Source organism: Phascolarctos cinereus, unplaced genomic scaffold (genome assembly GCF_003287225.1).
Source record: "Phascolarctos cinereus isolate Bilbo 61053 unplaced genomic scaffold, phaCin_HiC Scaffold_4;HRSCAF=312, whole genome shotgun sequence".
Classification (NCBI taxonomy): Eukaryota; Metazoa; Chordata; class Mammalia; order Diprotodontia; family Phascolarctidae; genus Phascolarctos; species Phascolarctos cinereus.
In genome coordinates, this window is record NW_027555847.1 from 279,540,772 (window position 1) to 279,564,709 (window position 23,938).

Genomic DNA, 23,938 nt, shown 5'->3' on the forward strand with positions numbered 1-23,938 from the left:
TTTCCTTGATAATTTCTTGAAATGTGATGTTTAGGCTCTTTTTTTTTCTTTTCTGAGACAGTGAGGTTAAGTGACTTGCCCAGGGTCACATAGCTAGTGAGTATCATGTGTCTGAGGCCGAATTTGAACTCAGTTACTCTGACTCAAGGGCTGGTGCTCTATGCACTGCACCATCTAGCTGCCCCCTATGCTCTTTTTGGATCATGGCTTTCAGGTAGTCCAGTAATTTTTAAATTATATCTCCTGCATCTATTTTCCAGGTCAGTTGTTTTTCCAATTGGTTATTTCATATTGTCTTCTATTTTTTTCATTTTTTTGGTTTTATTTTATTATTTCTTGATTTCTCATGAAATCATTAGTTTCTGTTTGCTCCATTCTAATTTCTAAGGAATTATTTTCTTCAGTGAGCTTTTGGACATCCTTTTCCATTTGGCCAGTTCTGCTTTTTAAGGCGTTCTTCTCCATGTTGGCTTTTGGGACCTTTTTTGCCATTTGGGTTAGTCTATTTTAAAGGTGTTATTTTCTTCAGTATTTTTTTGGGTCTCCTTTACCAAGCTGTTGCCTCTTTTTTCATTATTTTCTTGCATCACTCTCATTTGTCTTCTCAGTTTTTCCTCTACTTCTCTGACTTGATTTTCAAAATCCTTTTTGAGCTCTTGCATGGCCTGAGACTAATTCACATTTTTCTCGGAGGCTTTGGAGATAGGAGCTTTGACTTTGTTGCCTTCTTCTGGTTGTATGTTTTGATCTTCTTTGTCACCAAAGTAAGATTCTGTAGTCTGAGTATTTTTCTGCTGTTTGTTCATATTCCCAGCCAATTACTTGATTTTTGAACTCTTTGTTAAGGTAGGGCTCTGCTTCCAGTGTGGAGGGTGTACTGGCCCAAGCTTCAGGGGTTTTGTGCAGCTGTTTTCAGAGATACTTCTAGGACCAGTAAATTTTCAGTTCTTCCAAGGTGGTATGATCAAAGGAGAGGTGTTTACTCCTCGGAGAGGTGTTTACTCCTCTCCTGGCCTATGCTCTGGTCTGTGAATGACCATAAGTACTCTTTTCTGCCTTCCTTAGAACTGTGAGGAGGATTCTCTCTCCATTGCCGCCACAAGCTCAGCTATGCCAGTGCTCCTCCTCACCCCAAATATACTTTCTGTTCTAGAAAATGTACTCTTCAGTGCATCAAACAGGTGTTTTTCTTTTGTTTTTGATGTAGGATAAGAAATGGGTTCTCAGTCATGAAGATGTCACATTGGGAGAATTACTAGGCAAGGTAAGTAATTAAACATGCTAACTTTTTAAAATTCAGTTCGTTTGAATTTCATATTGTTTGTAAAGTCTTAAGATTTCTCTTTTTTCTTCAAAATTGTTTTTTTCTTATGTCCTAATATTCAGTAAAGTGTGTTTGAAACTAATTTATGAAACGTAGTACCACACCTAGTGATGTATATGTATATGTGTGTATATATACACAGTACACTTTTGCTATATTTGCCTCTTAAAACAACTGTGTTGAAACTGAGGAGTAATTTAAAGTTTCTTATTGGCTTAAAAATACCCTATATAATTTTTAAAAAAGGAACACAAGTAAAAAGACATCTTAGTATAAAATAACATGTATATCTTTAAGTTAGTGGCCTTATAAAAGAAATGAAATAATAAAAGGTTTTACATAGAATAGGATATGTTTAAACTAATTGTAGTCTTTACTCTTTCTTTGGGTTATATGCGAGAAATAGTTCAAGAAAAATTAAATATTAATTCTGTATTGTATCAAATTATATCACTAGATTGGATAAAGGTTTTAAATATAAATAATCTCAAGATAAGCAACAGTTTTTGTGTACAGTGTACACGAATAAGTGTTTAGGGGGCCAGTTTCAAAGTCTAGAAGACCTAGATTCAAGTAATATGTCTGATACATACACCTTTGTGGCCCTGGTTAAGTTTCTTAATGCTACTGTCACCTCTAAGACTCTAAGTTGCAGAACAGTGATAGCTCTTATAGAGGGAATTACCTTAATGGGATTTTCCTACATCAGTGAAATCACATCTGCACCTTTTAATGCAAAGTATATGAATAGATAAGTATATGCAGCAATGCATTGTTTTAACATAGCTTGTTGTTACACAGATTTAGATAGAATACTAGTCAAACCACATTTATCAGAATGTGGAAACTGTATATAATAAAAGACAATTATATGATTAGCCTATTCCTTTTCCCCAAAACTGACTTTATAAGGGAGTTCTGAAGTGTATGTTATGGCTCAGTAAGAAATGGAAGAAAACAAATGCAAATTAAATATTCTTTTGTTTATACTTTAATTATAATGTTTAAATGTTAGTTTATTCAAAAGATTGATTTATATCTTTATTAGAGGTATTTCTGTACAAAAGATTTGATTGATCTTGACTTCATGATGTGAAATTCAGGACAGTGTGAAGTCTGAACATTTGTGAAAGGCAAACAATTTCAATTAATGTCTTGTAATTATGATATAATATGTAAGATAAAGAGATTACTAATATGTGGTAAATTAGCTGTTTGGGGGGATATAAATCTTTATGAAATTACTCATGATGCCTGGCTTATAGTAGGTGCTAATTAAGTGCTTGTTAAATGATACTGGTAAAATTATAGTCAAAATATTTTCTTGTGTTATAAGCTATTTGACAAATTCACAAAATTTAATAAATTTCCATTGTATACACCAACAACCTCATATGTTATTGATGTAGTAGTATTGATTTAATGTGTAAACTTGGAAAATTTGGGGAAGAACTCCAAACTAAAGAATAGTAATAGATGTTTGTTTTCTATGTCTTAATCATTCTGCATAGAAACATGCATTCATTTTCTTCACATCAGAAAAAAGTATATCTTGTCTGTGAATCAAAAGATACCATTGAAAATCTAAAGTAATAAAGGAATCAAAATGAAAAAATTAATACATAATCATAATGCAGGTAAAGCAGTTGTTGAACAAGAAAAGAGTGTGAGTCAAGCTGGAATATTCAGTAGTAGGGAAATTTTTCTTTTCAATTAAACAAAAACCCTCTAACAGTTTTTATATTTAGTCATCTTATTTTTTTAATTGATATTTTGGGGGGTAAAAATAAAATTGAACTCTTTAGAAAATTTTCAAAAACTTAATAACACCAGAAAGAGTAGAATATACCAATTTTAATAAGTTTAATTATCCTTCTTTGAAAGACTATATCCTCCACAAAGACTGTATGACAGTTGATAAATCATTCCATAAGAAATTCTTCAAATAGAAGAAAATTAACCACTTCATAATGATTGTCAGTGAGTAGAAAATAGAATTATCAAGTGAACAGCATCTTTCTTGGAATTATGGTAAATTGGTTATTATAAAATTCACTTATTACAATTCATTCTCACCCAAATCAGGATGTAGACCTGACTTGACTACAAATTATTGGTTATGTCACTCCTCAGCTCAGAAATCACCAGTGACTGTGTTGCATATTCAGAAAGTCCAAACTCCTTTAACTTTTCATTAAAGACACATTTTAGACTCCAGAGGACCTTTTCAGCTCTGTCTCCTTTATTCCTGTCATGTATCTCTAGCTCTTAACTGCACTACCTTCCATTCATGAACCATACCTTGTCCTTTCTTATTTCCACACCTCTGACTTATATTTCATCCTGATATTCACCTTTCTTATAGAGTTTTCAGAATCACAGATAATTGTCAGTCAACCAGCAAGCATTTATTAAGTACCTAGGTACTATGTGCCAGGCATTGTGCTAAACAAAGAAAGGCAAAGAACAGTGCCTATTCTCAATTAGCTTACAAGGGAAAGTTTATAACTTCTCCATTGGAGGAGACAACATGAAAACAACTGTGTCATACAAGCAAGACATGTATAGGATAAATGGAGATAATTATGAGAAGGAAGATAGTAACAATAAGAGGGTTTGGGAAAGGCTTTTTGTAGAAGATGGTATTTTATCTGAGACTGGAATGAAACCAGGAAGGGTAAGAGACAGAGATAAGTAGAGAGAGAGATTTCCAGGCTTAAGGGAAAACCAGTGAAAATGCCCAGAGTCTAGAGATGGGAAGTATCTTGTGTGAAGAATAGAAAGGAGGCTGGTGTCAGTGCATCAAAGCATAAGTGGAAAGTAGGAAGTATGTAAGGAGGCTTGAAATGTAGGAAGGAGGTAGGTTATGAAAGGATTTAAAAACCAAACAGAAGATTTTATAATTGATCATGGAGGTAATAGGGAGCCATTGGAGCTATAGTATGTAGTATAGTATGAGCAGTGTGATGTGATTAGATCTTAGCTTCAAGAAGATCAGTTTGACAGCTAAATGGAGAAAGGACTAGATAGGCAGCAAGCAAGCTATTGCAATAGTCCTGGCACATGGTGATGAGGGCCTGCATCAGGGTGGTCACAACAAGAATGTTAAGAAGGTACTTAACGGTTCTTAGCAAAAGATTGGATATGGGAAATAAGAAAGTGGGGAGTTGAGGATGACACCTATGTCTTGCAACTCAATATCTGGTAGGATAGTGGCACCCTCAATAGTAATAGGAAATTTAGGATATAGGAAAGCTAGATGAGGGGTGGGGGTGGCAGTTTTGGACACATTGAGTTAAAGATGTCTACAAGGCATTCAGTTCTGAATATTCAATAAGTAGTTAGAAAAGTGAGACTGAAGGTGAGCAGGGAGGTTGGGGATAGATAAGTAGATCTGAGAATCATCAGCCCACAGATGATCATTGTATGTATCTCTTCTTTGAGAATTCTTAATACTCTTGTAGCAAAGGATCATATAGTGATAATATCACTGATCTAGAGCTGGAAGGGAATTCATTTGTAGACCATCCTTTAAGGATAAAAAAATCAGGGCCCGAAAGACTGACTGGTTTGTATCCACACAAGTGGCATCAGAGATAGGATTTGAACTCAAGTCCCCTGACTCCATAGTCATTCTTACTTTATCATGGTGGGGCTTAGTATATTATCGAAAAGCAAATATATTTGTAAATTATATATATGTGTGTGTGTGTCTGTGTATTTATATATAATATGTGTGTGTGTGTATATGCACACACATACACACACACACATATGTATGTATGTATGTATTACACACATTTTTAAAAATATTATTGTTGTTTGTCCTTCGTTCTTGAAGAGGGCCATGACATCAGGGATGTGAGGGAGGGCTGTGCAAAGTCACCTGCCTCACTTTCTTCACTGGAGCCATTGGGTCCAGTGGTGAGATATAGATCAGGATGACTGAAGATGGCCCTGGATGCAGCAGGAGAGGTCAGCCTTTTTAAGCTTTTTAGTACTAAAGGTCTCAGTTTGACTGAGGTAGCACCTATTCAGTGATTAAGGCTAGGTAAGACAGATATCAATTGTACCCGTGTGATTAAAAAATTGCCTCACAAGATCTTTTTCATATATATTTCATTTCATATATACACATGTATATGTATGTGTATATATAGTCTAACATGTTTTATATTATATAGCATATAATATGTTATGTATAATATATATGTATTCTGTATCTACACACATATACAACAGCATATAAACAGAAACATACATAAATGCTAAAAACACTTTTTCTCTGTAAATCTTTAGCAATGTTAATCGTCTGATATAACATAAAAATATAAATTTTGCAATTAAATGATATTAACTTGGAAATATTAAACAGTCCTAGAAATATAAAATATGGTTATCTTGTACAGAAATCTTGAGCTTATATTTATTTTTAACGAGAATGAAAAAGTCAGGAAGCATCTATTGAATGGATACTATTGCCATGGGCTGCCATTAAGTTCTGATCTTTCCAAGATAACTCACTGTTTTCATCATCTTTCTACTACTTCAGCACTTTGAAACCAATAGACCATTCAGGTATAGTAGTGAAACTAATTTGTATTAGTATTTAAAGAGTGGTTTTTCAAATAAGATTAGAGTTTGAGGTTTGAGGGAGAATGAAACTTTAGTCTTTTTTCCAAGAATTACACTTCTTGGACAGAGCCTTTTTAGTTTCCTCCTTTTCCTCTACCTGTTTTACTTTTTCTCCCCCTTCTCCTTACACTGCCAACTTGTAAGGTATTGGTATAATTAGATGGCTGATGAATGAAAACTGTTCCAAGTTTTTTTCTACCCAAATATTTAACTAAATCTAACTTTAAAACTTTGATCATGATAATAAGGAAAGTTACCTTCTTTTCCTATATTTTTCAAAGATACATGACAATAGTTTGCTTTTAATAGTAAGTATATTTTCATTTTCAGGGTAATTTTGGTGAAGTATATAAGGGAACATTAAAGGATAAAACTGCTGTTGCTGTAAAAACTTGTAAAGAAGATCTTCCTCAGGAACTGAAAATAAAATTTTTACAAGAGGCCAAGTGAGTTCTCTAAAGTAAACCAGAATTTGTATTGATGGCATGTTGAATAATTCATTATGATGTAAAATTTAATACCCTTTGAATTGTGGTTTGCTAACATTTCAGTGGTTTGTGAACCTAGTAATGATCAGTTTCAAAATCTGGTACTACTTCTACAGGAATCAGTAATGGTTTTGAGGTAAACTATAGCCACTAGGTGGTGCAGTGGATAGAGTACTGGGCTTGGAGTCAGGAAGCCCTGGGTTCAGATTCATTGGTCTCAGACACTTATTAACTGTGTGACCCTTGGGCAAGTCATTTAACCTTGTTTGCCTCAGTTTACTTATCTGTAAAAATGAAGGGGAGAAGGAAATGGCAAACCATTCCAATATCTTTGCCAAGAAAACCCCAAATGGGGTCACAGAGAGTTAAATTTGACTGAACAACAACAACATAGAACAAATAGACAATGATAATCAAATGATTCAACTGTTAAATAGCATCCAATTTGGACTTTCCAAGTTTATCTTAAATGAAAAAGGCTGTTATAATCTCATTTATACATCACTGTGTAGGTATACATGCTCATGTACACATCTAAATCTTTGTACTTGTTATGTTTATATACTCCTCATTAGAACTTAGGCATCAATTCTTTTTCCATATCTTCCTACCTCCCATTTCTAACAAGCCATATTTCTTCTTCCATCTCAGAGTTCTGCCTTTTCTTTAACCTCCCAAATCCATCCTTCCCAGTTCCCTTGCTAATTATTTTCACTTCTTTCTACTCTTCAGTAAAATTGTATGTCCTACCTTACACTCACACCCTTATCATGTAAAATGTTGAAGGTGTTCAGCTGGTGGCACAGTCAACACTAAGTAAATTAAAAACCATTTAAGTAATAGTACCACATTTTCTCCCTCTCAAAAAATATGACTGCAGGATTTTATGATACTTGATTCTTTCTGTTGCAGGGAAGCTAGGTGGCACAGTGGGTCTGGAGTCAGGACATAATTGAGTTCAAATCCTCCCTCAAACACTTGCTTGTGACCCTGAGCGAGTCACTTAACCTGTATGCTTCAGTTTCCTCATCTGTTAAATCTGTAAAAAACCTAATAGTAGCAACTACTTCCAGGATTATTGTGAGGATAAAATGAAATAGTATTTGTAACATGCTTTGCAAACCTCACAGTGTTATTAGCTATTATTATTGTTTCATTTTAAATTAATTTTTTAAATGACTGATACAATATCTCTCAGTTTAAATGTTAATCTGTGGTCCTTGTCTTTTGGGAAACTTGGTAAATTTACCATTACAATGCTAGTTATATTATTTCCCACTTATGCAGCCATTCATTTACTGCATGGTGGAGAATATGAGACTTTTCTTTATTTCCTTGAAAGCTTTTTCTGAGAAAATTAAAAAAACCAACAACCAAGCCTTAAGTTTTCCAAAATGGAATCTATTGGAATTTTTATAAGTATATGTGAGAGATTTTTTTTTCTAGCAGTCCTGCCAGACTTTTAAAGATACCTAAGTATAGAAGTGTAGACATTCTTTTCGCACTTCAAATATGTATGCTTCCTAAGTGTTTATACATTTATGATTACTATCACACCTAAATGTTTATAGTCTGTTTGGCATTTAAAGGTCTTCATAATATGGTCCCTTCCTTCTTCCCCTCCATACTCAGGTACACTGAGCTACCTTCTATTCTTTTAGCATGACGTGCCATCATCTTCCTGCCTTTATACTAACTGTGTATTTTCCTCTGCCTGGAATGCTCTACATCCTCATGTCCACATTTTAGTTTTCCTGACTTTCTTCAAGATTCAGCTCAAAAATGACCTTCTGGAGGAGGCATTTCTTGGTCTCTCCAGCTGAGAGTACCTTTTTCTTTGCGATTACATCCCATGTTTTCTGTATTTATCTTGTATGCATCTGGTTATTTACATGTTTTTTTCGCCGTTAGAAAATAAACTTTATGGCAGGGACCTTTTTTTTTTGCCTTTTTTTGTATCCCTAGTGCTAGCAGAGTTCCCAGAGTATACTAAGTGCTTAATAAATGCTTTTTTATTTATTGATTTATTGATATATAACTTAAAATTTTCCTTGCTTTACATTTCCTTGTATGTGTTTTTTATTTTGATAATTTGTTTCATTTCAGTTAATCCTTTGACCTATGTGGGGCCAAAAGCAGCTTCTCTAAAGATGAATGATAGTGTCTGTAGGACATAAAAAATAATACACTTGATTAGTAAATATAGTCTATGGAAAAAAGTTGTGAAACTTTGTCTAACATGCTTATAATATGCCATGTAAAGAAACTTATATTTTCTGGTGGGAGTAAAAAATTAATAAACATCATCATAGACTAGAAAATTTGGTACCCAGTTATCTCATTAACTTATTGCCATTTATTGTTATTCCTAGTCATAATGTTAGCTGCACAATTATTTGTAAAAATATTTAACTTATTTTCTGCTATATAATTTGATAAGTGTGTTATTTTAGCATAGATAATTTAATACACTTTTAGCCTTTGATATACCCAAGCAATTTATATGTTTTGAGAGTCATTTGATTTTATGTGTATATTCATGCTAAGTGATTAGTGGAATTTCTTTACTTGCTAAGAAAGTTTGCATCCCACCAGCTGAGATTTGGTATTAAAATCAAACATTGTAAAGTTTTTTTTTTAGTTTTCTAGAGCAGTTTTTAACTGTAAACTTGTGTACTAAAATATTTTGATAACTATATTTAAATATAATTGACTTCTTTTTGTAATATTATCTATTTTACTGTATTGATTTAAAAACATTATTCTTAGAAGGGGTTCATAGTCTTTACCCGACAGAAATGTTTCTGACATAAAAAAAGGTTAAGAACGCCTGTTATAGAACGAATGACTAGTTACAAGTAATTCACAGAGTATTTGCCATAAGTCTCTACAATTATTCCTAATCTGTCTTTCCACTTACAAGTCATAATATATTATCATTCTTAAAATATTTTTCGGCTCTTTCTGTGTGTGTGTGTGTGTATAAATATATAAATTTTCTTTGACCCTAAATTAAGGTAGTTTTGTTCATACCGTTGTCATTTTTTTTTTGGAAAACAGTGGAGCTCATTGACTGTGATAATAGAATAATAAAAATGGAAAGAACTTACAGAGTTAATGTAATCTGTTGTTACTACTGCTTAAATAATCCTGTTCACATGGATATCTGTCTTACATTTGAAGATACCAGGGACATCTGTGGCCTATTCCATTATTAGTAATGGAATTCTCTGTCAGGAAGTGGCTCTTAATATCTAAGCTAATTTTCTCCTATTCAGTGTGAATGTGTTTCCTTATCCCAAATTGAGACAAACTATTAATATTACATTTAGTAATACTAGTATTACAACTTTTAATTTTTCACAGGAGTGAAAAGAAGTTATCCTTTTCTTCCAGTTTAGATTATCTCGATTACCTCAGTGTTTGTCAAGGTTCTTATTTTTCAGTGATGGTTTTATTATTATTATTGTTATTGTTATTACCACCCAAATCTGTCAAAGTCAAGCCCTGTGCTCAATAGAGCATTTCTCTTGTGGCCAAAAGAAGGGGATACTCATTTGGGGGTAGATAGCAATCCCCATAATTTTATTGTTATAGGAAACTGCTAGTGAGAACCTTACTCCACTAATTCTGGTCTGCCTCCAACTTTCAATCTTAGAGAATCTGCCTGGAGTGCTGAGAGATTAAGTGACTTGCCCAGAATCACACAAACAGGATGTGTTAGAAATTGGACTTGAACCTAGGGCTTTCTAGCCTTGAAGCTAGCTCTAGGCACTATGCCATGCAGTTTTTATTTTATATGTGTATGTGGTATGAAATTTTTTAAAAATGGTATTACATTTTAAATCCATGTTTATCTTATAATCTAAGATGGATACATAATTTTCAATTTCACTTGTGTGTAGTATCTGGCCCAAAGTCAGATTATATGAAAGCATATGTTCTGTAGGATTTTATGTACAACCCAACTTATTATATTTAATGTGACAATCAACCATATATCAACTTGGTAATAACTGGTAAATGTTAAGAATGAATCATGGTGCCAAGTATTGTAAAGAAGACGAGACCTAGAATCAAGATAAACCTGAATTTTAGTTTTAGTTTATCATTCTGCAAAGAATCATAAATATAAAGCTGTAAGGAACCTTCACAGTCATATAGCCCTATCCCTTCATTTTGCAAGTGAGGAAATTGAGGCCCAGCATGGTTAATTGATTTGTTTAAGGTCTTAGAGCTATTAAATGACAGAATAGAGTTTCAGATTCAGGTTATCTAACCTTAAGGCTGTGCTCTTTTTGGTTTTACATAGTACCTTGCTTATAGAGTAAATAATTAGTTTTGTGTGTGTGTGTGTGTGTGTATTTATTTAATTTACATTATAAATGCTAATGTAACTTCTTCTCCTATCCAGAATACTCAAACAATATGACCATCCTAATATTGTCAAGCTTATAGGAGTTTGCACACAAAGACAACCCATTTACATCATCATGGAGCTTATTCCAGGTAATTTTTTCTGTTTCCTGTTTTATGAGACGTGTTTCAGCTTATATTTTAATGTCTTTTTTTTGGGGGGGGGTCCTGTGATAAGTTGTCTTCATGAGTTTTCCTTGTTAAATGTTCAAGGGCCTTAGTTATAGTTATGTGGTATAGTGAGACTTAATACTTTTGCACAAAATATCCTTACAAAGGTTATAGTGTTAGGAAAGGTCAACTGATACGTTAACTACATATGTAACACATGTTAATCATGTGTGGTTTCGCATTGAATTAAATGACTCCATTCACTGGGAATTGGCTTTATTAATTATGCTTTCATGACCAAAGAATGTATAGGAAGATATCCTAAATTTAGGTTAGTTAGATTTGGATTTTCAAGGAGAAGCTCGAACTCCATCTTTTAATGCCCTCATTTCCATTTATGTATTTCTACTATTTAAGTCCTCTAAAAAAATAATGGCTAGAAAGTTGCATATTTTTTGTTATTTCTGCTGTGGATCATGACCCTTGCCAGTCCAGGTTGATTGGGCTAGTAATTTTTGCCAGCATATGGAGACAGCTTAAAACTATTATAACATGTACTTGAATTTCATTGTACTTCTGTCTATAATAGAGAATATATTCTTTATGATTAATATTTGTCATGGAAGCACTTAATATCATATATACCTGCATATCTCTATCTAGTGGTGGTGTCAGTAAATATTTATTATGTTATATTATGTTATATCATATCATATATCGTATCGTATCATATTGTATCATATCATATCATATCATATCATATCATATCATATCATATCATGTCATGTCATGTCATATTATATTATATCATGTCATGTCATATTACATTGCATTGCATTGCATTGCATTGCATTGCATTGCATTGCATTGCATTGCATTGCATTGCATTGCATTGCATTACATTACATTGTATTATATGCCAGGCCCTGTGCTAGGTTCTGAGGGTACGGAAAGAAGCAAAATTCAGTCTCTGCCCTCAAGGAGCTCACAATCTAATTTTTTTGCCACCATCTTTTTTTTTTGGCTGTACTTGAAAAGAATACAAGCCAACAAATGAATATTCATATTAGATGTATGTGTATGTATCTATGTATTGAGACAAAAATGTATATATCCGTATACTACAGATCTCTCTATGTGAATATAAATCAGAAATAAAAGGTAGGAGAATAAAGTATTACATTAAATACTGTGTGCCAAAATTGATATCCTATGTAATTCTTACACTATCTGAGAATTGTTGTACTCTTCATACTTTTACTTTAATTTCCATTTTAATGGAACCTCTTGATATGTCCTTTATTGTCACTGCATAATTTTTAACCCCAGGATTTCTATATCATTATCATCTTCAAGTAACATTGCACTATGCTTGTTACAGTACACATTTTTGTAGTTTGATTAATATGTGGTTCATGCTCTAAATGATTTTGTAATCTAATTGGGAGAAATTATGGATTAAAATACATCAGTAAACAAATTGAATGGAATACGATATAAATAAAACAGTATATATGACAAAAGTACAAATTAACATACATATATGTCTATTACACACACAAAATAAGTTCAAATAGATGTCTTGGAATAGAGATAATAAATTTTAATTCTCAAATGTATTGTAGAGTAAGTAGATTTTGCTACTCTTCCTGAGGTATATAGAAAAGTGGATTTTGTTCTATATGTTGGGATGGTTGAAAAAAGAATTAACATAAAAGTAAGTTTTTTGTTTTATTTTACAAGAGCAAGTAAATAGTTTAAGGAATTTAAAATTGAATATAATATGCTTTGTGGCTTAAAGGATAGGTGCATTGTTAGGTAAAAGTGGTTGTGGCTTCTGGGGCAGAGTGACAAAATGCCCGGAAGGATAAAGAACAAGACTTTGTATTTGGGTCACTGGGAGAGGCAGAGCACTACCGCAGGACTGAACAGCACTATTGTATAATATATATCTTATATATAACAAATAGGTCAAATTGAACTGGGAAGAAGTTGGAGATATTAAATGCACTGAAGAAGAATATACATTATTCTAGTTGTAGGCTAAGGAAATTTGAATATAGGAATAAAGAGGGAAAGCCTAAATAACATGTAAGTTAAGCTATATTTGCAGAAGCAGCACTTTGATACAAAAATATACTAAAGAGAATATATTCAAGTACTGAAATGCATTTGTGATCTCATTAATGTATTAGTTTCAGTGATGCGTATCATAGCTCATTCAGGCCTGCCCATTCCATGTTACATTTGTCCCTGACCTCCCATAAGTTCACTACAGGATATTTACCCAACATATCAATGGCCTGCTTTGCTTTCTCTTTACTTCACAAAAGTAACAGTGGAGCACATCAGCTGTCCATTAGTTATACCTCATGCTTGCCATGTAAATAGTCAATCTTTTCTCCTGCTAAAATATTTCTTTGATGAAATTCTTTATTCTCTTTCATAATTATAGGATCATATCTTTAGTACCTAATAGGACTTAGCAACCATCTAATTCAACCTTCTTATTTTAGAGAAGAAAAACTAGGGCTATGTGTGAAAGAAGTAACAAAACCAGAATTCAAAACTAGGCCCTTTGATTCCAAATCTGATGTTTTGTTTGTAGCTTTTCCCCCATGGGACCACACCATTTTGATTGTTATGTGTGGTCACTAGTTCATAGTGTCCATGTACTTTTCCATGATCTCTACCAAAAAGTTATTTTAAAACATTAGTAATTATCTACCACATACTTTCCTGTCTCTGTGTTGAGGTTTAGAGGTTTGGGACCCCAAAATCACAACACATGAGTCCTGTCCAAATAAATTCAACCCAAGCTTTCTTTCAGCCAAAGACAAGCTTTATTAAAGATCTGCCTTATTGGCCAGACTCTTAAGCAATCTGAACATTTGTGAGCTGTTGGCTAGATTATAAGAATCTGAGCCCTTGGCCAGACTCTTAAAGAATCTGAGCCCCTTAATGGAGACAAGATGGACCTTATGTACAGAAAGACCTTGGGACGAATCTATGAGTGGAGGAGGGGTCTGGGAGAATCTTGATGGGTGTGACTGGGAGGTAGAATGGTGTCTAGGTAGGGTCAAGTGTGGGAAGTAACCTGGGCCATCTGGAGGTAATAGACAATGCAGGGCTGGGCTAGGTTAAGGGTAACAAAGAATTGGGAGATTGGGTGTAGTGAAAGGCCAGTTGATAGGATTATAGCCTCAGGGGAACACCAGAGATTTTGGCTATGTGGGAAAGTCCAGGACCTCTCCCTCTTGGGGTCCAGATCCTAAAGACATGGTCCATTCCCATTAGGGATTCAGATCACATCCTCATCATCTGTAAGTCTTTATGAGAATAAGAGGGGTGTGTGTGTGTGTGTGTTGAGGGCATCAGAAGTCTCAGAAAAAAAGAAAAGAGCAGGAAGGTTTTAGCAAATTCTGCCTTAACGTAAATCACATCTTTATGCAATTGACTGAAAGAACAGAAATCCTTTATCCTTTGCTGACTGTTTTAAAAGTATCCAATTCAGTAGAGCAAAAATGCTACCTTAAAGCCCATCCTTCATCAGGCCATCTCCCATATGTTGAACTCATGTGTCATTGAAAGATGTAATAACTAAGATGTTTTTTGTTTGATGACCTACTGATAATAAAACCTGTTCTTCACAAAACTCCCACAAGTTCTCTTCCCTTTACCTTGTCATCTAATGACCTCATCTCATATTTACTGAGAAAATAGAGGCTATTGGTCTGAAATTTCTCTTCATCATTATTATTCAGGTTTCTGATAATGAGTGGCCCTTCTCCTTGCCAAGGTCAACCTTTCTGTGTATGCCCTTGATCTCATCTTCTTTATCTGAATAATGTTCCTTTTCTAGGGTTTTTTGACAGACCTTTCTTCTGCTTCCTATCCTACCTTTCAGACCATTCCTTTCAAGTCTTCATTGCTGGCTCTTCATCTGTGTAATGCCCTCTCACTCTGGGAGGGCATATTTCTACATTTTCACTTGGTGATTTTCATTGTCTCCCAAAGTTTTAAACATCATCTTTATGCAGATGATTCCCAGATTTATATATATCTAGCCCTAATTCTTGGAGAGAAACTCAGTATGAATTTCATTGCTACAACATCAGTTGATCATTGGATAGTTGCACCTGGCTGTCCCATTGACATTTCAGACTTTCACATATCAAAAAAACTCATTAATTCTGTCCAGGTTACCACCATCCTTCTAGTCTTTTAAGTTCACAACCTCTCTGTTATTCTCAATTTTTCATATGTTCTCACTCCACACATCTAATCGGTTGTCATATTTTATCATTTTACTCTTGTAACATCTCTACCAACTGTAATGTTCGTATTACTCATATGACAACTGCCTTATGTGAGGCCTTTGTTACCATGTATGTGGATTATTATAATAGCCTGCCTAATTGGTTTTCCATTGCAATAATTGCCTCCACAGACTTACCAAAGTCATTTTCCTTAAGTGCAGGACTGCGTCATACTTCTGTACAATATACTACAGTGGCTACCTATTACTTAATTTTTTTCTTGTTATAATCAGCCAAGATCTGTTTTCTAATACTACTCTTCCCTACCTCATTTTCCCACTACCATCCATTGCACCCCATCTCCCTTTCCCCATTGGGAACACAAGAAGAGCAAAAGTTATTACAAACATATAGAGTCAAATCAAAATAAACTTTCACACTGGCCACATCCAAAAAAATTTTTATCTCATTCTGCATTCTGAGTTCTACACCTCTCTTATTAGGAGGGTAGCACATTTCATCATTTGTTCTCTGGAATTCTGCTTTTTGCTTAGGACAGTACCTGGCCTACAGGAGGTGCTTAATAAATGATGGTTAATTACATGATAAAAACAGCCTCCATCTGTCTCCTTCTGGCAAGTGAGTTTGAGCATTTGTAGACTAAGGCAATTTTTAGACTTCCTTTTAGTCCTGCTATGGCAATTGATTTACATTAGTTAAACTTCAGTATAAAATTAGTTTAATTGGTATTGATATAATTACCCAATTTACATTATCAGTAATTACTTTAAATAGGTCAGGATTGAACTGGTTCAATTGCATGCTACATCTTCTCATTATTTTTATTATAGCTTTATACTAATTCTGATGTTTAGTAAGTCAGTGTTATAATTATATAGCTGATTCAAGGATTACTGACATATCAATAACAAGTCTTTCCTTTTCTGTTAAAAATAATGGATTTCTCTCTTTTTTTGTTACATTATTTGGTGTTTACCATGTCGAGTACATACCAACTATTTTCTCAAAGAATATATTCATGATATAGAAGCATGTAACTTTGTTGTATTCTACAAATCTTGGGCCTTTCCTCCCCCTCCTCCTCCTCCTCCTCCTCCTTCTTCTTCTTCCTCCTTATATACACTTTTCCATGTGTTTTTTACCATCTTTGCCTATTTCTGCTTTTGCATTAAAGTCACCATATATTAAGGTATATACTGTTTTAATTTGGAAGGTCTTAGCAGGTTCTTTATAGATTTCTCTACCATGTCATCTTCTAAATCCTAGTGAGTAGCAGCAGTTATTTTCAGAATGGTCTTTTTGCCACTACTTATCTTGTATCTTATCAGTATGAGAAGGCTAAATGTCCCATGAAGTTCCATGTTGCCTTTGTGTATACAGTATAACCAACTCTGCCACCTTCTTTCTTTGCTTCTCCAAGGAGTACCTCTGAACAATCTTTCCATTTAATTTCAGCTTCTTTAAACTGGATTCATATATTTTATTCTGAAATTCTTACATCAAGAATTTCAACACCAAGATGGGGGTGTATAGGCCAGGGATCCAACTGAACTCTCCCAATATTCCCCTCCAAACAACTTGAAAATAATGCCTTAAATCAAATTTTGGAGTGGCAGAGCCAATGAGAGATTAAAGTGAAATATTTTTGTAGCCTGTGACAACTTAGCAGGTCCATAGGAGTGTTCTGTAACCCTGGGGTGTGCACAGGCTCAGAGCTCAGCAAGAGCACCAGTGGCTCTTGAGGGTTGCCATGACAGCAGCAACATTGGGAGCTCTCAGACTAGAGACAGAAAAGGAGTTGGACAGCTGGTCAGAAAGAAATTACAATGGACTGAGTATAGCTGGTGCTGATTGGCAGTTCTGTTGCCCATAAGCAGTTCTGGGTCACAGTTCTAGGGCAGAGAGGAGCGCTGATGATCAGTCACAAGGGAGCAGGGGACCTGGTCACAATTCCAGGGCCAAGAAGAACCATAGTATTTGTGGCTATGGGGGAGCCAGGGGCCCTTTCTGAGTGAAGATCAGAGCACAGACCAGTTGAACAGTGACTACAAGTTAGAATACACAACTTCATGGGAGTTCATGAAAGGAATATATGGGTTGACTCTAATGGTAAAAGGCTTTCAGAAATAAGGCCTAAGTTGGGCTTTAAAAGATGGATAGGGTTTGGGAAGACAAAAAGTACTGTAAACTGGGAGAATACAAACTTCAAAGGCACTGAGGTAGCATGATGTATCTGTGGATAAGTCAGCAGTAGAAAATCAGTGTTGATCAATACTGGGAATAAGGTTAGCTAAATTCTCCTCTGATAGGACTTATTCTTCAATGGTTAACATTCTTACCTTCTCATATTCTCCCCATCCCAGTGATTCTGAACCCTGGCTACTGAAGTACAGAACTAGTTATACATCCTCATTTGCCCATTACCTCCTTCCCATTTCTCTCAAAACTACCTCCCAAATGCCCAGTTCCATATCTACCCATACATTTCACTGTGCTCTCTGGAATGCCTACTTCATAATTAACAAACATGCTTTTCTCTTAAACCTTTTCCTTTCTGACTCTTTCCATCTAATGACACTCATTAAGACCTGTTCTCCTGGTGATATTGTATCCCTTACCACCTTTTCGCTACTGGCTGCCCTTTTACCTATATCATTTTCCCCTCCACTGGTCCAAATTCCCTGGTCATAGTGAAATAATCTGGATTTACTTTGCTCCCCATTGCCAATTCCAGACTTTTCTTCTGCCACCCTTCATCAGCAACCTCTCCTTCACTGAAGTTCACACTATTCAAAAGATAGCACCCAATCCACATCCTGGTGGCCATTGTCTATCAATTCCCATTTTCCTTCCTTCCTCAATGATTTCATTACCTGTTTCAGTCTTTTTGTCCTCCCCAACTCCTACCCTCATATTAGGAGATTTCAACATTTATTTCAATGTTCCCTCAAATACTTTCTAGTTCTTCAGACTACTCAGTTCTGAATTCTCATCCATTCCACCTCATTTACACATAGAGTCTTCCTTTGTTCTCACCATCAACCACAAGTGTTCCATTTCTCTGAACATGAACTCTGAAATTCCTAATAGCATTCTGTCTTTCCCTATATTTTACAGGCTCTAACCCTGTTCTTTGTCCTCACCATCACTTCCAGTCCCTCCATACCTCGATTCTTTCTTAGGCCATCACTTTCCTTCCTTTAGTTGCATTATTTGCATTCTCCTTCCTTTCGTATCTTAACGAATCAAAGGTTTGAGATGAACAAAATCCAGATGACCCTCTGCACTCAAATCCCTTGCCCCCTTGTTGTGTCACTAGTCATGCCTTGCCAAACTCCCACTATCTGGCACCTTCATCTCCATTCATACACTGCTAAGCAAAGCTAGAGAACATCATAAAACCATAGTGACTAGAGACACCAACAATTTATGTCACATAATCTTAACTGGGCCTTTACTACAGCAAGGTAATCTTTTATACTCCCCTGATTAATTTGCTTTCCTGCTATCCACAATAGATATTCCAAACCTTTTAATCCCTTCTCAAGCCTCCCAGGGTATCCTCTCCTTCCAACTCCCTCAGCTGAGGATCTTATTTAATATTTCACTGAAAAAGTTAAGACCATTCACTAAGACCTACCTGTTATTCACTCCACATCTCTCATCACTCAGACATCTTCCCTCACCATCTCCCTCACCCTTGTCTCTTATAAAGAGGTGACCATTCTCCTTGCCAAGACATATTCCTCTACATGCATCCTGTCTTCTCCTACAGATTTACACCTATGTCATTCCTGCTGTCTATGCTGACTCTTTTCTTGATGCCTTTGGCTCTTTGTTATATTCAGGGTAAAATATAAAATCCTCTCTTGGCATTTAAGACCCTCAGAAACTTCCCTTCCTATCTTTCTAGTTTTCTTATAGTTTATTGCCCTTCACACACTTATGACCTAGCAATACCTACTTTATTGCTATTCCTCCATCTCCTAAATCTGTGCCTTTTCACTGGCTGCCCCATGTCTGAAATGCTCTCTCATCACTTTCACCTTCTGCCTTCCTTAGCTTCCCTCAAGACTTAGTACTACTATCACCTTTTGCAAGCTTTTTCTAGTACACCCCAACTCCTTAATCTGCTCTGCTCCCAAGTACACCTCTACTAGGGCTTCCTTCAGAGATGGTCTCTTAGTTACAGTGTATATATTTTGTATGTATATAGTTGTTTGCATGTTGTGTCTCCCATTGGAATATGAGGACATATTCTTTGATAATAAGGACTCTGTTTTTTGCCTTTCTTTGTATCTCCTTAGACGTAGTAAAGCAATTACTAAAGCATGTCAAGTGACTGATTGCAAAATGACCCTTAGTCCTATGTGTCAACTTTATCTTTCTTCAGTGACCATGGCAGAATTTTGGAAAAAGGAGGATGATCAGAATCACACTGTTTTTTTAATAACATCTAAAAATCTTAACTGTTAGTGCTTAGTGTGAAATCATTGTCCAATGACTAACAAATCTAAATTTTGCTAAAGAAACTAAATTGTAGCAGTCTTGATATTCTCACAATAAATTAGTTGTTCTTAACCTTTTTTGTGTGTCATAGATCCTTTTGGCATTCTTTTGAATCTAACGGATGCCTTCTCAGAATAATCCTTTTAATTGCATAAAGCAAATATATATGATTGCAAACAAAAACAGTTATATTGAAATAGTTATCAGGATAAATAAAGGGAATTTTTGCTTTTTTGTTTGTTTGTCTTTCTCATATGTCCAGACATAATAAGAAACATTAGTTTGTGGAACGTTTGATCATCTTGAATTGCACTTTTCTTGATATTCATATGGATCTCGTATTTCACTTATCCAGGAGTTCCCTCCATTGATGCAGATTGCAACCCATCTATTCCTGCCCTTCCTGTGCACCTAAAAGTTCACTACTGGAGGTCCAGCCAGTGTGCTACACTTCTTTGCTTTGTCTCTACATTGTGAAAATACCAGTGGAGCACTTTGTTTATCTACCTGTTATCCCTTGCTCTTTCCATAGGCCAGTGACTAGCCTCTCTTCTTCCCATCATACAATTCCTTTATGATATCCTTTACTCCTGTTTTTTAGAATTCCTCATTGATTATTTGTTGCTGCCTGTTTATGACAATCATATGCCTTTCCACTGTCCTGTGATAGTCATCTTTAGTTCTTCTGAGGCAGTGCTGTTCCATGTCCGATTGCTATACAGCCATATTGGCAAAATGTTTATATTAAAAAAGATGAGTCTTTTCATGGGAACCTCTGGGTCCTGAAATCAATCCAGCTCACTCTCTTCTTCCTTTTCAACTCTAGACTTAATTCTTTGTGCATCTATATGTACTGTGTACCCAAAATATACATACTTTTGTGAAAAAAAATCTATATGCATGTCTGTCTAAATTCACATTGAAGTCTGAGCAATAAATATTCTTCACTCACTTGTTCTTTCCTGTGTGCATGGACAAGCCTAAATGCTTTGGTTGATTACTGATGGCATCCAAAAATCTTTGCAGTGTCCTGGGACTTGAGTAAGCACAATGCCATCTACAAATAGGCACTTATGAAGGACCCGACCATTCTCAAGGAATATCTCCTCAACTTGTATGTAAGATCTCCTCCATTGTAATGGTCATTATATTTAATTAACATACATATCCCTGTTCTGTCTCACTTAATGTTTTTTATCAGGAGGTCATTGAAAAGGTTCATTTCTGATTCTCTGTCTTCCAAGGTATCCTGCATGAACTTGATGTATGGATGAGAAATACTTTGCTGTAAAAGAGTCTGCAAGGTGACATTTTGTTCTACTAAATCAATTTTTTTAATAATATGCAATGTGCAATGTTTTCTTATATTCTCTACTTCTTTTGGTTAATTGTGAGATAATAAAGATGTGATCCACTGCTGATTGCTTGCAGAAGCCTTTTTTCCTAATGCCTTGTAAAGAATTCCCTCAATTCATGTATGGATGACTACCAAAAAGATTTTGTGTAGTCAGTCAGTCAGCTAGCTTTTATTAAACACTAATGCATAAGATGGGGCAAATAGGTCAGTAAATAACCATTTTCATTCTTGAATTCCCTTGGGATGACTTTGTTTGGATATCTTGCCAATCTTTCTTTAAACTGGTTTTGCCCTCCACTGTTTCTCTATCCTTTATGAGATGATCCAATTTCTAGTCTTCCATAATCTTGATTTATAAGATTTTACAAATGTTTATATTCTGATTTGGTATTGCTTTTAACAGCTATCCCTTTCTGGTTGGCAGGTGAGTCAGATGTGTGCCAACTAGGACTTTTTAGTCTCTTTGTTGTGGCACTTAATTAATATTGGTTAATGTTCTGAGTTAAATTATTAGAATCAGTGTTCATGTTATTTCTATCCATTTCCCATTTTTAATTTTCATAATTTATTTAATTCAAGATTAAAAAATTTAATTGAATGTCATATTTTGTTGTGTCCTACTTTGTATTTTAAAAATATTTTTAGTTTTTTGGTATAAATTGCTACTTTTTGGTTTTTTTTCTTTTTTGCATTGATCATGACTGAAGATGCTGCTGCTTAATGCTCTTAAAGAGCTAGAAATTGCACCACTTCAGGTCCGATAAATTAGAGTCAAAGAGCAGAGCTCTTCATGCACATGTTTGAACACAAAATAAAAACGGAAAAAAAAACCTCTTTTGGTTTATCCACATAACCACAATTTTTGTAGTTTATCTTTATTTAGCCTTGAAGACAGTTTGACTATCTTCTCAAAATGAATCAACCTCAGCCTGTATCCTGAAGTAGTTTACTTACTATTCCCTAACATTCCACAATGATCCTGTGTTTCTAAAATCATATTTTAAACTATGCCAAGTTCTTTTCAGGAATACCAGATAGCATTATTTTCAAGAATGTTTGACTTTTAATCTGCTTTCTTTGGCTTCCCTCACTCAGTTCAAAGCACATACCTGCATTCAGGATTTCTAGAAAATTGGTACTTGGGCAAATGATACAGTCATGAGCTTTATTGTAATGTGTTGTAGCAAGTAGGCAAACAAAGCATATATATATATATATATACACTATGACAATACAAACCAACAGAAGTTTGTCCCCACATGCAAGAAACTCACCCCAGCTGGAGGACCAGAGAGACATATTGGGGAATAAACACCCTTAAATTTGGGTTTCAGATGACAAGATTATAACCCTAAAAATTGGCTTGGTTGAAAACAGGTAACTGATGCCAAATGTAGGAAGGTGCATTCCTAATCAGACCCAGATGGGGCAGCTAAGTGGCACAGTGCGTAGAGCTCTGACCCTGGAATCAGAAGGACCAGAGTTCAAATGCAGCCTCAGATACTTCACACTTACTGGGCAAGTCACTTAACCCCATTGCCTAGTCAAAAAAAACAAAAACAAAAACAAAAAAACCCAACTAATCAGACCCGGATGTGGAAAAGTTCTCAGGGTCCTATATGAATATCAGGCTTGGATGAAGCTCAGGGAGGGGGAGTTTATCCAACCACAAACTGATGAGAGAATCTAATGTTAACCAGGCAGCAAGAGGCAAATGATTCAAGGCCCTTGGAGTAGGTTAAGAGTTTGTCCTATCCCAAATCTGCAAGCCTTATCCAGCTAACATAGAGCCAACAGTGAAAAAGTATAACTCTCTGTTTTGCTTATACTGTGTATTTCTATGGACATTAGGATCACTTAGCCTAAGTGACTCCATATTTGCAATCCTATCATTATAATATGACATCAAACATTGAACAAATAATAACATCAAACAGTGTAAAGTTCATCACAGAATCTCATTGTTTCCTTATCTGTTAATTGAGATAGTTGGACTAGATAAGTAGTGTCAAACTCAAATAGAAAGGGATCCCTGCAGGCTGCGTGTTGACTTAGAAAGCTACAAATTAACATTTTTATTTATTTCATTAAGCATTTTTCAATTACATTTTAACTAGCTTAGGCTGGGAGTTTGACTCCTCTGGACTAAATTACCTTTAAAGTCTCTTTTAGCTTCAAACCTTATGATCATATGTATTTTCACTGTCTTCTTCATTTTGTGTCCCCAGTAAATGGGTTGCCTTTCTGTAACTGAGACATTTCACATATTACTTTTTATTTTTAGGGTAGGAAAACTAACCAGTTCCCTGAGTATTTCACTAAGCAAAAATATATTAAACTACTTAACCTAATTGTGTAACCTATTTGGGCTTTCCCAGACCAACTTTCAACAGGATATGATTTTCTAAATTTTAATACAATATTCTTTTCTCATGGACTCTCTTAATTGTAAGCCAGTTCCCTGTCTCCTTTTTGCTTACAAGTTGTCCTTCCAGTACTGTTCTTTTCCACACAGTCACATTAGTATCAGTCACGTTTTATGACACCCTACCAATCAATTTCCTTCCTTCCACAATTTGAGGTCACCTCACTTTTCTTCAGTCAATCATTAGTTGCAAGAACAAACCCCAAAATCTGAAATAGTTTTAGAAAGGAATTGATTTGGTCATTTGATGAGGAGAGAGAGCCAGAAGTTATGTTATACAGACTTGAGACAAAGGCATAAGGACATTTGCCTGATTGGCCTCAGGTAGGCAGTAGGTAGTCTCCAGAGAAGAGTGGTTTGAGATGTATATCAGCAGGTAAGTCTGTCTAATTT

General features: G+C 35.1%; 1 protein-coding gene across 11 annotated transcripts in view; it reads left to right on the forward strand.

Annotated features, from left to right (window-relative positions):
* Window positions 1-23,938, forward strand: part of FER (FER tyrosine kinase) — a 257,864-nt gene that overhangs the window by 148,390 nt on the left and 85,536 nt on the right. For 8 of the 11 annotated variants that reach the window (XR_013486092.1, XM_020968837.2, XM_020968841.2 and 5 more), the window contains 3 exons: window positions 1,208-1,264; window positions 6,290-6,405; window positions 10,862-10,956. Coding sequence is in view for 10 of the 11 variants with exons in the window: in XM_020968837.2 (XP_020824496.1) it covers window positions 1,208-1,264; window positions 6,290-6,405; window positions 10,862-10,956 (268 nt within the window). In the remaining variant the exon portion in view is untranslated. The other 3 variants (XM_078153089.1, XM_078153090.1, XM_078153088.1) reach the window with 3 other exon arrangements.